The following is a 14,892-nucleotide window of genomic DNA, read 5'->3' on the forward strand; positions in this document are numbered from 1 at the left end:
CTGACACACAAAACTGGGTTGTTTTATGTAGTTGTATTTCTGATAATCTACCTACCCTCTACTTTTATTTATGGAATGGAATCACACAATATCTAGATATTTTTGTGTCTGCCTCTTTTTGTTAGCAAAATGCATTTAAATTCAGTCCAAGGTTTTTGTGTACATAAACAGTGTATTCTTTTTATTTTAAAATATTCCATCAGATGGAGTTATAACTGTTTAGTCATTCACCAGTTGGAAAAAGTATGATCTTTGTAATTATTAATAAAATTGTTCTAAACATCAATATACACAATTTGGAAGGAACATAGGATTTTTTATATACTTAGATAAATATCTTGGGTGGTAAATCTATGTTTATATTTTATAAGAAACTGCCAAGCATTTTCTCAAAGTGGGTATAGCATATTTCATTGCCAACACCAAAAAATAAGAATTTCCATTACTTTGTATCTTTGACAATAATTGTTTATTTAAATTTTCAGATTTTTAGCAACTTAAAATAAAAGTGCAGTGATACCTTTATAGTAAATACCTAGAGTGTAGCTGCTGTGTAATATGGCAATGCCATGGTTTACATTGTGAGGAAGTACCCAGCTGTTTCCTACAAGGACTACACTATACTACATTCCTACCAGCAGTATGTAGGATTCAATTTGTCCACATGATGGTCAACACTTGTTTTTGTCATTTTTACTATAGCTACCATAGTGCTGCTGCCTCAAATATGAAAACCTTTGTGCTACATATTATGGAAAAAGTTGAATGAACAAATTCAAAGCCACTTATAAACCAAATTCTCACATATATATTCCTTTTCCAAAATAATTCTCACTCATTTTCATTTCAAGAAGAAATTGCCATCCTCAAGAAAGTGATCCCTTCCTTTTACTTCAATTTATAAGATATACAGGTAGTGACATAAGGTAATACGCCTCATGATAACATGGTATCCTGGAAAAGTTAACATCACTTTCAATGCTTTTTACTGATAATACTCTTTGCTACAATACTTTGGGATTCTACTACACAAGTCACCAAGCATTCTTTCATGAGAGTCAGAGAATGGTAAAAGCATGAAAATATGCTATCATTCCCACACCAACCATACCATAACTAAAGTCTAACACTAGGATATACCCTCAACAAAGATCAGGAGGATTGAGGTAGGAAGCCAGGCTGGGCAAATAGTTCACAAGACCCTTTCTCAAATAACCCATCACAAAAAAGTGCTAGTGGAGTGGCTCAAGGTGTAATCTTGAGTTCACACCTCAGTACTGGAAAAAAAAAAAAGGTTTTAGTGATACACCTAAGTAATTTAGTATGTTTTTTAGTGAAATTATTAAGCTAATAGGCTTCATCAGGACCTTTTTCAGATATTTCATATATTCCAATGAGATTTCCTATTTCCCTAAATAATTTATGAAAATCTGGCAAGTTTAAAGGCATTGTCTAGTTTGAACTTTATGCTTTAGGTTCCTGCTGATTCTCTCCTTGGAATCTTTTCCAACCTTGCGTCCACATTAACACCTGTGGGGGAGCATTTTACACTCCAGGTTTTCAGCCAGCCCTGGATACCCACTAAGTCAGAATTAGCCTGTTTAGGCGCCATGGGAGTAGATGTTGAGAAATAACCCTCTAAAGATGTAGGAATCTTCAGATAAATTGCAAGTTCCACGCACTGTTGTGACCTATGTGTATTAATAAGAAATTTAAAGCATATGGGTTCGTGAAAAAATATTTAACTCTTCAGGCCAAATAAATTTTTCAAGCAAGAAAAAAACGTATCTAGCCTCAAGAGAAATACATCAAGACAAGAAAATGGTAATTCATAGTATAGCACCTGGAATAAACAAGAATCCATGGATGCTTTCTTTCAAATTTTTCTTTATTTGGCACTGCTGAGAATTTTATACATAATATAATTAAGACTTGATATGGGATAGGGATATACAGGTTTTTGGTAGTCTTAGGTTTTATTATTCTGTTTTGAATTGGTTTATTTTCTTTATTTAAAAGTAAGATCAATTGTCAAAGGGGATGCAGGAAAAAGAACCAGTAGAAGACTTTGATCTTTGGACCATGCTTACTTTGGAGTGTCCAAACTTCCTCATATTTCACGCCAAGGTTTAAACATAACTACTTTGCTTTCAGCCCTGGCAGTTTGGGCTTGCAACAGGCAAAGGTCCATAAAGTTAGATTGACAGGTACATGGACCAATCACAGAGCTAGAATTCCTTTTCCAGCCTAATAATGGTTGCCACGTGAGAGACTTAGGAGAAGGAAAGGGCGGAGCAAGAGCAAGAACGTTAGAAATCACCATCGACTCAGCCTCCCTGCAGCAGAAAAGTGCTGCCTCTATACTGGGATCCAGGCAGGAGTCAGTTTATCCTTTGTACTAAAGATGTCTCTGTCTAAGAAGTTGACTTTGGATAAATTGGATGTTAAGGGAAAGCGAGTCATCATGAGAGTAGACTTCAACGTCCCCATGAAGAATAACCAGATTACCAACAACCAGAGAATCAAGGCTGCCATCCCAAGCATCAAGTACTGCCTGGATCATGGAGCCAGGTCAGTAGTTCTTATGAGTCACCTGGGCCGACCTGACGGGGTTCCCATGCCTGACAAATATTCCTTAGAGCCTGTTGCTGCCGAGCTCAAATCCTTGCTGGGCAAGGACGTTCTGTTTCTGAAGGACTGTGTAGGCTCAGAGGTGGAGAAAGCCTGTGCCAACCCGGCAGCTGGTTCGGTCATCCTGCTGGAGAACCTGCGCTTTCATGTAGAGGAAGAAGGAAAGGGCCAAAGTCTTTCTGGGGAAAAGATTAAAGCTGAACCTGATAAAATAGAGGCCTTCAGAGCATCGCTCTCCAAGCTAGGGGACGTCTATGTCAACGATGCTTTTGGCACTGCACACCGAGCTCACAGTTCCATGGTGGGAGTGAATCTGCCCCAGAAGGCATCTGGATTCCTCATGAAGAAGGAGCTGGATTACTTTGCCAAAGCTTTGGAAAAGCCAGAGAGACCCTTTCTGGCTATACTTGGTGGAGCCAAAGTGGCAGACAAGATCCAACTCATCAAAAATTTGCTGGACAAGGTCAATCACATGATTATTGGTGGTGCAATGGCTTACACTTTCCTTAAGGTGCTGAAGAACATGGAGATTGGTGCTTCCCTGTTTGATGAAGAGGGAGCCAAGATCGTCCAAGAGATCATGGCCAAGGCAGAGAAGAATGGTGTAAAGATCACCTTTCCTGTTGACTTTGTCACTGCTGACAAGTTTGAAGAGAATGCTAAAGTTGGACAAGCCACTGTAGAATCTGGCGTCCCTGCTGGCTGGATGGCATTGGACTGTGGTCCAGAGAGCATTAAAAACCACGCTCAAGTGGTGTCCCAGGCAAAGCTAATTGTGTGGAATGGACCTTTAGGGGTGTTTGAATGGGATGCCTTTGCAAAGGGAACCAAAGCCCTCATGGATGAAATTGTGAAAGCCACTTCCCAGGGCTGTGTCACCATTATAGGGGGTGGGGACACTGCTACCTGCTGTGCCAAGTGGAACACTGAAGATAAAGTGAGTCATGTGAGCACCGGAGGGGGTGCCAGCCTCGAGCTTCTGGAAGGGAAAATCCTTCCTGGAGTAGAAGCCCTCAGCAACCTGTAGTTGCCAGAAGGTTCCTTCCTGTTGTTTCCTGTCCACAGTCCTTAGCCCAACTTAGTGACTTACTTTTCAACTTAACTTGAGTTAAAATCTCCCCAACATCAAAACCCAGGTACTGAGCAAGCAGTGAACCATGAGGAACTCTTAACATCAGCATAGCTATTCAACTTGTGCTGTCATGCATTTTCTTAGTACCTTTGAGATCTCATTTGAACTTGACCATTGTGCTTCCTAGGGAGGATGCATTCTTAAGAAGCTTATTAAAGAAGTGAGCCAAGCAAGCTACATCTGTGTGCTTTCTTATTCTTTTTCTCTGTCTGAATTAGAGAGATAAGGCAAAGCCCAACTAACTGGGGAAGGATAGGGTAAAGTTTGACAAACTATTTAAAAATAAAGGTGTAGAAAAATCTTCATATTAAGAGATCATAAGTATCATTAGAGTTTTGGTAAGGGAAGATTTCTTACAAAATAATAAAAAGGAGAAATACAGTTACTTATTAAACCCGAGAATTTGAGAAAACATAAATTAAAAACCCCAAAGAAGAATTTGTGTTTGTGTACCTGTGGACACATAAAAGAGCACAAATATGTATCTGTTTGGAAGGAGCTACAACTTTAATTCGATTTGGAAGTAAAGAATTATTTTAATTCATATATTATTTAATAATACCTAATAATCAAATAAATTCTAAAACTAAGTTTTGAAATAGATTAACTATGCATATGAGTGTTTTAGCACTGTGAAAAATAGCTATAATAATTCTTCTATTGCAGAAAATAGAAAAATAACAATAAATATAGAAGAAACAAGCAGACTTATTGGAGAATAGCCTGTAGCTGTGTAGACAAAGAGCTGATGTCAGGCAGTGCTGTTAGCAAGAAAAATATGTACACTAACTTTTCCAGTTATCTCATATGTCTAATTAACTTATATTAATTTTATATGCTGAACATCCTTAATAATGGGCCTTCAAATATCTTAATATACCAGAGACTTCAACATTTTATGTAGAATATTAATAATGCCATAGTAATCTAAACAAAGAGGAAACAGTTAATATGTAAGCATTTAAAAAAAGAAGGAGAAAAACAAACTTTCAGTAGTTGAAACAAGATAAAGGCACAGTGCTGCCTCACATAAACGCTCAGGCAAAGATGCTGGCTCTTATGAATGAGATCAAGGAGGAAGCCAAACCAGTGAGAACACCTGCTGCTCTCAATAAATGGATTCAACCCATGTCTGTCAGAGATTTTGCTCCTGGATTGCCAGCTGGAACTGGCAAACTAATAAGAGACATCTGTTTTCTTTAAATGCATGACCCACAAAGTTCAACAGTTGGTTTCCCTTGTTCTATTGGCTGTTAGTTGTTAGATAAGGCTGATTTTGCAAGGAAGGCCTCATGATGTATTCTCTCCAGCTGGATACCTTGTACCCAGTAAAAATCAATAGACTCTACTACTTGAAAGGCAGGAGGAGGGGAAATAAATCCTGAAGAAAATGTAAAAGTTTCTGACAGACTCATTCAGGTCTTGTAAGTATTCACATATCCTTCCTGCATATGGAAAACAAAGGTAGGCAGGGGTAGCAAAGCAACATCTATCATCTGATCTTTCCCTGTGGTTTCCTCATGTGTTTTCCTGAAAAGTCTTCATGGGAGGACTTTTAGAAAAGCCACGAGTGAAGGTCTTTCTCCTGTTTGTGTATTCAGGCAGCTAGCTTTTAAACTCTGAGGGAACTGACTTTCCTCATATGTTAGCCAGTTCCCTTTCATCTGGAAGCTTTAGAGGATTTTTCTGTAATACTAGTAAGTCCCCTAGAGAAAAACCTGGTGTCCACAGAAAACTGGTTGGATCCATGACTGCAGGTCATGTGGAAAGGAAGGCTGGCTACCTGCATAGCACTGAAAAAGGATACCTAGTACATTACAGTGTCAAATAAAATAGCTGATGATGTGTTGACACCCTGCTTTACAGGAAAATAGCATCATGTAGTTTCCAGAAGTCTTTGCTAGTTTTTATTTTCATAAAACTGCATTTTGCCATCTCATTTCTTCAAAAGCTATATTACACTCTGTGAAAAACAAATTCTAAAACTGATGTGCTTTTCATTCACACATATAGTTTAACACACCAGATGATCAAAAGTTCCAAATGCATGTGTCCCAAACATGCAAACTCCTTAGTCCCACGGTGTTTCTGCACCAAATCCTCAGATTTTTCCTGAGCAGATGAACTGAACTTTTCAACCCAGAAGGAAACATGCAGCTAGCATAAGTTTTGTGGGCAGGGGATCATCGGGCAGGGGATCATCATGCAGGGCTCCACTCAGGTAAGAGCCCGCATTTAATTGAATGCTTTCTTGTTACTGCCTTAAAATTTTAAAAATCTTTAAATATAAGGCACAGTATTTTTAATTTGCACGGTGCACCTCCTTCTCAAAATGGTTTAACTAACCCTGCTGAAAGTTTCTCCACTAAGCCTAGAGTTAAGGAAACGAAGATGGCTCTCCAGTTCCTCTCTTTGGATGCTCCATGTATCCCTGACTCTCAGGATCATATGGGAACCCTGTAGACTCTAAGAAGAATTAAGGTCATAAACTGACTGAAAAGAGGCTGTCTCCCATTCTCCCCAAAAACTCATTTCAGAAACTGTTCTTCCACATATGCCTTCTGTGTTTCAATGCTCAGGAAAAAAATTCAAGTTGCGTTCATAATGACGCCATGTTTGCCCAAAAGAGTGTTTTTGAGGTTCTTTGCTATCTTTACCGAGTTCTGAGGAACAGATTACGGAGAGCTTGGCGCCCTTTAGTATCACTGAATGGGTTGTTGTTGGGGTTCAGTGTTTGTTTTGGGTTGTTTGTTTAAAGCTGTTATTTACAGCTTCTGAAAATAACAAATAGTGTAAAGTGGGAAAGGGGCTTAATTCTTATTCTATATTTTCTTGTACAGTATAAATTGGTGTCTTAATCACTTTTACAAATAGGGAGAATATATTATACCTGAGGAAAAATAGACTTTAATGGATAAGCTCAGATATCATTCTTTCAAGAAGTTTTACCCCAACTTCCTGCCAAAGACAGGTAAAAGACAGATAAAAGAATACACAAATGTCTTATTTTACTTTTCAACATTTTCAGAGTTTTCTTCATATTTTTGTCTCCCACAATACTAAAAGATACAGACTACATTTTACTCAACATTTTACTCTGGGGAATAGCACAGTATTTGTCACATAGTAGGTTCACAGCTACTGAGTTATTGTTCATTATGCTGTAGTTTTACAAATTCACATGATATTGAAAGATACATAGTAACATATGAGACATACAATGAAAACAGAAATGTATCATTCATGTTGCTACAACAGAGACCTTGTTTTCATAATCAGAACACTGCAGGCTATGGAAATAATGTTAGATATGAGAACACAAGATAACCATCAAAAGAGACAAAGACCAAGATGAATTCCTATACAACCAGTGAGATCTCCTTCCTGAGAGTCAAAGGAAGTTGGTAATGATATTCTCCATAGTGTATCGGAGAGAAGACAGAGGGAAAGGCAGAACCCATGCCGGTGATGTGGTACTGTGAGAGAACTGTTATACTGTCAACAGAAACCAGGGTGTTATTGTAATATTTTTTATTGTTGTGTTGGTTGAGGGTACATTGTGGCATTTAGAAAAGCTTTTACAATTTATCAAATATATCACACTTGAATTCACCCCACCCATTGTTCTCCTTTATTTTACCCTTCCTCCCATTCCTGGATTAGTTTCAACAGGTACCGTTTTCACATTTACATTCACGTGTACACAGTATTTGCACCATATTCACCCTTCTATCCCCTTTCCCTAACACCTTCCCCTTCCCACTGGTACCAATCTCCCCCGCTCCCAGCAGAACATGTTCTGCCTTCTTGTTCTCCAACTTTGCAGAAGAAAAACAAACAAAAAAAAATAAAGAAAAAGAATGTTAGTTTAAAAAAATGGATTTAAGATGTATAGAGTTCAATCTGAGCCCTTATTAAATCCCTTGGTAATTATAATAGCATTTTCATTTGAGAAAAGCAAGAACAATAATACCTAACTTATGTACTTGTAATGGTTTTAAATAGTATATAGCATGGCACCAGTTACTCATGCATGTAATCCTAGCTACTCAGGAGGCAGAGATCAGGAGGATCACAGTTCGAAGTCAGTCTGTGCAAATAGCTTGCAAGACCCTATCTCAAAAATACCCATCACAAAAAGGTCTGGTAGACTGGCTCAAGGTAAAGGCCCTAAGTTCAAGCCCCCATACCACAAATAAAGATAGATAGATAGATAGATAGATAGATAGATAGATAGATAGATAGATAAAAGAAAAATATGATATTTTTGCTTGTTTGGGATAAAAACAGCTACACATGGAGTTTCCTTATGATATTTCCATGTATATATGTATTGTAACTCAATTGGTTCATATTTTCTATTTTTCTCCTTCCTACCTTAGTCCCTTTCTTATGGTACTTTCAGCCAGTTTAAAAATTCTGTATTCATTCTTGTATAGGAAGTATATCAGCCATATTCATCTTCTTAGTTTCATTCTTTTAACCTACCCTTCTTGTATGTGATTGCCCCTTAATGTGACCAGCTTTTCATAAAATTGGAGTGTTTGTATTAGGACTGATTTCACATATGAGAGAAAACATGGGACTTTTAGCATTATGAGCTGGCTAACTTCACTTAAGATGATATTCTCCATTTGCGTCCATTTACCTCCAAATGACATACTTTCACTCTTCTTTGTGTCTGAGTAAAATTCTACATTTTCTTAATCCATTCATAAGTAGTGGTCTATCTTTGCTCTTTCAATGGCTTAGCTATTATGAATAATAGTGCAAAAAACATGTGAGTGCAGGTGCCTTTATTGTAACCTGACTCGCATCCCTTCATGCCTGTACCCCCAGGCATGGTTTTGCTGGATCATATAGCAGTTCTAGTTTTAGTGTTTTGAGGAGTGTCCATACTGTGTTTCATACTGTTTGAACTCATTTACATTCCCACCAGCAGTGTATGAGGGTTTGTAATTCCTCAAATCCTCGTGAACATTTCTTGTTTGTATTCTTGATGATGGCCATTCTAACAGCAGTGAGGTGGAATCTTAACATGGTTTTGATTTGCATTTCCTTTATGGCCAGAGATGGTGAGCATGTTTTCATGTGTATTTTAGCCATTTGGACTTCTTCCTTTGAAAAGGCTCTGTTCAGCTCATGTGATCACTTCTTCATTGGGTTACTGATTTTGGGGGAGTTTAGTTTTTTGAGTTCCCTGTATATTCTGGTTATGAGTCCCTTGTCAGATGTATAGCTGGTAAAGATTTTCTCCCATTCTGTGTAAAATGTCTTCAATTTAGAAACCATTTCTTTTGTTGTTCAGAAGCCTTTTCATTTCATATAGTACCATTTGTCAGTACATGTCTTCATTGGTGAGTCATTTGACTTTTACTGAGGAAGTCATCTCCTGTGCCTACTGCTATCAGTGTATTCCCTGACCTTTTCTGCACTAACTTCAAAGCTTCACGTCTTAAATTAAAGTACTTAATTCACTTTGAGTTGACACTTGTACAGGGTGAAAGACATGGATCTAGTTTCAGTTATCTGTAGGCTGAAATCTGGATTTGGGAGTCTGAATATCCAAATTTCCCAAATAACATTTGATGAAGAAGCTGTATTTTCTCCATCACATGGTTTTGGTGCCTTTGTCAAAAAAAGGTGGAGTAGCTGCATGGATTCATAACTGGGTCTTCTATTCTGCTCCACTTGTCCTCATATCTGTTTTTGTGCCAGGACCATGCTGGTTTTATTACTATAGCTTCAAACTATGGTTTGAAGTAGAGTATTATGATTCTTCCAGCATTGCTCTTTATGCTCACTATTGTGGTGATTATTCATGGTCTTTTGTGCTTTCAAATGAACTTTAGGGTTGATTTTTCAATCTCTATGATGAATGTCAGTGGAATTTTGGTGGAGATTGCATTGAACCTGTGGATTGCTTTTGAAATATAGCCATTTTCACTGTTATTGTTCCAATCCATGAGCATAGATCTTTCAATATTCTGTAGTCTTCTTCAGTTTCTTTCTTTGATGTTTTATAGATTTCCTTGTAAAAGTTTTTTACATCCTTTGTTAAGTTTATTCCTAGGTATTTGATATTTTGAGGTTAGTATAAATGACATTGATTTCCTATATTCTTAATCTGCTCATTGTGGGTGTTTAGAAAGGCTATTGATTTTGGTAAATTGATTTTGTATCAGGTTACTTTACCAAGGCTGTTTGTTGTGTCTAGGAGAATTTTGGTGGAGTTTTACAGGTCTTTTAGGTTACAAAATCATGTCATCTGCAAATAGGGATAGCTTGATTTCTTCCTTACCTATTCCCTTTATTATTTTTTTTTCTGTCTTATTGCTCTGGCTAGGAATTCCAAGGCTATGGTGAGTAGGAATGGAGATAGTAGACACCCTTGTCTCACTCCTGACTTTACAGGAAATGGTTCCAGTGTTTCCCCAGTTAAAATGATGTTTGGTATAGGTTTGTCACATATAGCCTTTATTATGTTGAGTTACATTTCCTCCATTTGTAACTTCATCAGAACTTTTATAATGAAAGAATGTTGAATTTTATCAAAGGCTTTTTCTGCATTTATTAAGATAATCAAGAGGGTTTTGTCTTTGCTTCTGTTAATGTGCTTTATTATACTTAATGATTTGCATATTTTGAACCATCCCTATATCCCTGGGATGAAACCTACTTGGTCATGGTATATGATCTTTTCAATATGCTGTTGAATTCAGTTCACCATTATTTTATTGAGGATTTTTGCTTCTATGTTCATTAAAGAGATTGGCCTGAAATTCCCTTTTTTTTTTTGTTATCTCCTTCTTCAGATATGGGATGAGTGTAATACTGGCTTCATAGAATGAGTTTGGCAGCTTACCTTCCCTTTCTATTTCATGGAAAAATTTAAGGAGTGTTGTTATTAGTTCTTCTTTCAAGGTCTGGTAGAATTTGGTGGAGAAGCCATCAGATCCTGAACTTTTCTTTTTTGGGAGGCTCTTTATTGCTGTTTCAATTTAATTGTGTGTTATAGGTCTGTTTAGGTGGTTTATATCATCTTGGTCCAATTTTGGATGATCATATGCATCTAGAAATTTGTTTACTTCTAGATTTTCCAATTAATTTAAATATAGGTTTTCAAAATAGTCCCTAATGATCCCTTGGATTTTCTTAGTGTTAGTTGTCATCTTCCCCTTTTATTTTTTGGTTTCATCAATTTGGGTCTATTCCCTCTTCAATTTAGTCAGATCTGACAGGATTTTGTCAATCTTATTTATTTTTTCAAAGAACCAGCTTTTTGTTTCATTGATTCTCTATATGGGTTTTTTAAATCTCTAGTTCTTTGATTTCAACCCTTATTGTACTTTTTGTCTCCTTCTGCTTGTTTTGGATTTAGCTTGTTCTTGTTTTTAAGGAGTTTGAGATGCAACATTAGGTCATTTGTTTGAGATTGTTCTGTGTTTATAATATATGCACTCGTGCCTATATCTTTTCCACTTTGGACTGCCTTTATTGTGTCCCATAGGTTCTGATGGGTTGTGTTTTCATTTTCAATAAATTCCAAGAATGTTTTGATTTCCTCCCTTATTTCTTCTGTGGCCCACTGATCATTGAGTAAGGTATTGTTCAGCCTCCAGCTGTTTGAGTATTTTCTGGTGCTTTCATTGTTGAGTTCTAGTTTCATTGTGTTGTGGTCAGACAGTATGCAAGAGGTTATTTAAATTTTCTTATATTTGTTGAGATTTTCTTTGTGACCTAAGATATGATCTTTTTTGGAGAAAGTTCCATGAGGTGCTGAGAAGAATGTTTGTTATGCTGTTGTAGGATGGAACACTCTGTAGAAGTCTGTCAGGTCATTAGATCTGTGGTGTCATTCAATTCTAGAATTACTTTGTTGAGTGTTTTGTCTGTATGGCCTATCTATTGGTGATAGAGAAGTAAAAATGTCTTCCACCACAACTCTCTTGGGGTTATATGTGTTTTTCAGTCTTTTCATGTATGTTTGATAAAGATGGGCATACTGACATCAGGCACTTATCAGTTAATAATTGTTATTTTCTCTTGATGGATTGCTCCTTTTATTAGTATGAAGTGACATTCTTCATCCCTTCTGATTAATTTAGGTTTGAAATCCACTTTATTCGATATAAGTATTGCAAGTACTTCTTGTTTTCAGGGATCATTAGGTTGGTAAGTCATCTTCCAACCTTCTACCCTGAGACAGTGTTTGTTTCTGTCACTAAGGTGGCTTTCTTGTAAACAACAGATTGTTGCATCTTCCATTTTAATCCAGTTTGACAACTGCTGTCTTTGATGGGGGAGTTCAGTCCATTAACATTCAGTGATTCTTGCCAAGCAGTTGTTTTTGTTGTTTAAGAATTTGTGTGTGTTTAAGAATTTGCAGTTAATTCTATGCTAATCTCTGGTTACTTGTCTGTTCCCTTGAAGTTTAATATTTCCCATCCTTTCATGGTTATGTTTATTTACCTTTTCACTGTGTAGGATTCCTTTCAGAATCTTCTGTAGTGATGGTTTTGTGGTCATATATTGTTTTAGTTTCATTTATAATGGAAGACTTTTATTCCTCCATCAATTTTTAATGTTAACTTCGCTGGGTAGAGTATCTTAGGGCTATAATTTTTTCCATTCAATGCTCAAAATACCTCACTCCATGCCTTTCTTGCTGTTAAGGTTCCTGTTGAGAAACATGCTCTTATGTTGATGGGTTTACCTTTATATGTTATTTGATTTTTCTCTCTTACAGCCTTCAATATTCTTTCCTTGTTGTCTTTGCTATTGTTTTAAGGATAATATGCCATGTAGAGGTTCTATTTTGGTCATGTCTGTTTGGTGTGCCGGAGGCTTCCTGCACCTAATGGGTATCTCTTTCTTGATATTTGGGAAATTTTCTATTATTTTGTTGAATATATTATGTGTACTTTTAGCTACCACCTCTTGTCCTTCTTCAATGCCCATGATTCACAGGTTTGTTCTTTCAATGTAATTGCAGAGCTCTTGCATATTTCTCTTATGGTTGTTAAGTCTGTTCTCTAAGAATTCTTCTGTTTTTTTCTTTAACATCTATTTTGTCTTTTAGCCCTCAAATTCTGTCTTCTATTTGTTCTAGTCTGCTGGAGTGGCTTTCATCTGTATTTTTTATTTAATTTCAGGAACTTTTTATTTCTATGGTTTCTGTTTGATTATATTTTCTGAGGTTTCCCATATCTTTTTTAAACTCTTTCATATCTTGCACTGTTTTCTTTATTTTATCTCTCTTTTTTTATAATCTCCATAATTTCATTTTGAAGCTTGTTGAAGTCCTTTCTGAATTTATTTAGTTGTTTCTGTGTTTTCTCAAGATTTTTCTTTGTGTAGTCTTTATATTCTTTGAGTTATTTGTATGTTCTTTTTAAATGTATCTTTAATCTCCACAATTAGTTGCTCTTTGAACTCATTTTGATATATTCTTTGAGGACCTCTTTGAGTTCCTCATTAATCTCATTGGTCATAATTACCATCATTCTAGTGAGATCAGTAACTGGGTATCCATTTCCTTTACTTACCACTAAATTCTCTACTGATTTATTTTTATTGTTTGGAGGGGTTGTATTCCCTGGCCTTCTTCTTCTCCTCATGTTTCTATTTTGTGCCTTGCTCCTGTGTTACTGATGGGCTACTTGGAGTTTAAATCACCTGTTATCCTGCCCTTGATTTAATAACTATGCTGTGACTGGCTTAGTGGTTACTTAGGTTGTGTTAGTTCTGTTTCCTAACCTGGATATGTAATCTAGCAATAACAAATTCACATGTTCAATGCCAGACCAGTTGTTTATGTAATATATAGATAATCCCTTTATGATATTACCTACAAACATTGGGAATTAGGAGGATAATTGCTGTTTGGATAGGAACAGATCCTTAAGCAATGAAAAATACGATGCTGGGGGCAGAAAAGGAGGATTGGGTGTGGGGCAAGGACTGTGAGCTGTGAGGGCTATAAGGTAATAGGGTACTAGTGTGTGTTAAGGTGTAGCTTCATTTTTGTTGGGGAGGGTGCTTTTGTCTGGGATTGCAGAGGAATAGGCAGAATGGGGATAATGTGTACACTTGGTATAGTAGACTATTTGGTGAGTGGTGAGTATGAAGGAGGTAGAGGCAGAAGGGTAAAGTAGGGGGAGGCAAAGAGGGGAGGATGAAGAAAGGAGGAGACAATGGAAGAAAAAGGCAAAAACTAAGGGAGAGAAAGGAAAGTGCAGCAAAAGACAGCTAAGCAGATTGCTATTTGAACAGAATGGAAAAGGGATACAGGTAACAATGGATTGTAGAACAAGACAAGGGTAGAAAAAGAAGAGTAAAAATAAAGATAAGAAAGTAATAGTAATAAAAATTAAAATATTATATGAAAAAGGGGAAAAAAACTTAGAGGTAGAATTTAAAAAAAAAAAAAAGCTGGTGGAGTGGCTCAGGTGGTAGAGCAAAAGGGGAAAAAAAAACAGTTTGCTGAAAGTTCCAGACTTTTTCCTTTCACTTCAAATCCAGGTGCTGATGCATTTGACAGGGACTTTCTCAGTGTTTCTGTACATTTCTCAAGCTTGGTATGCTGGGCTGTGTGGTGATGGATGTTTTCCCTCCTTATGAGACATCTTTGTGGGGGTTAGCTCATAGTGTTTGAATCCAGTGTTTCCTTGGTGTTATGGGCCATCTGGGGCCCATCTTTGAAGTGGTCCTGCCAGCAGGCTGGACTGTGAGCAGTCACTGGTCCCTTCTGCCCAAAGGGCAAGTTGCAATTGATCTCTATGATTGCCCACTTTTCAGCTCCACTACCAGATTCTCCAACTGGTCAAATGTGTTTTTGATTTCACCAGAAGCAACTATGTTACTCAACCACTGCTCTGGCTCTGGCAGATCAACCTCTCCACCAACAAGCTAGCATAGCTTAATGTTATGCACCATCCCAGCACTGGGAGTTAAGCTCAGGGTTCTGCCTTGTCCCCATTCCAGAAGGTCAGCTCAGCTTTCTACTCCACCCCTACCAGGCAGAGATAAATTATGCTTTTTCTTTATGGTTACCAATTTTGTTCAAGGGGAGGTGTGCAATCTGTCCACCAGCTGTGTTGGACTATGTAGTTCCCTTGAGGGCAGGT

The 14,892-nt window shown here is 37.2% G+C and overlaps 1 protein-coding gene across 1 annotated transcript; it reads left to right on the top strand.

The window, feature by feature from the left end:
- The first annotated feature begins 2,369 nt into the window (after positions 1–2,369).
- On the top strand, positions 2,370–3,658 carry LOC109690989 (phosphoglycerate kinase 2). Its single transcript, XM_020170661.2, has one exon. The coding sequence runs from the start codon at positions 2,405–2,407 to the stop codon at positions 3,656–3,658; it is 1,254 nt and encodes a 417-aa protein (XP_020026250.2). The 5' UTR covers positions 2,370–2,404.
- The last annotated feature ends 11,234 nt before the right edge of the window (positions 3,659–14,892 follow it).

Source organism: Castor canadensis, chromosome 8, assembly GCF_047511655.1.
Source record: "Castor canadensis chromosome 8, mCasCan1.hap1v2, whole genome shotgun sequence".
Lineage (NCBI taxonomy): Eukaryota > Metazoa > Chordata > Mammalia > Rodentia > Castoridae > Castor > Castor canadensis.

What these genes read in the sequence shown, in the direction of transcription:
- LOC109690989 (XM_020170661.2), top strand. Translation starts at nt 2,405, where the DNA reads ATGTCTCTGTCTAAGAAGTTGACTTTGGATAAATTGGATGTTAAGGGA.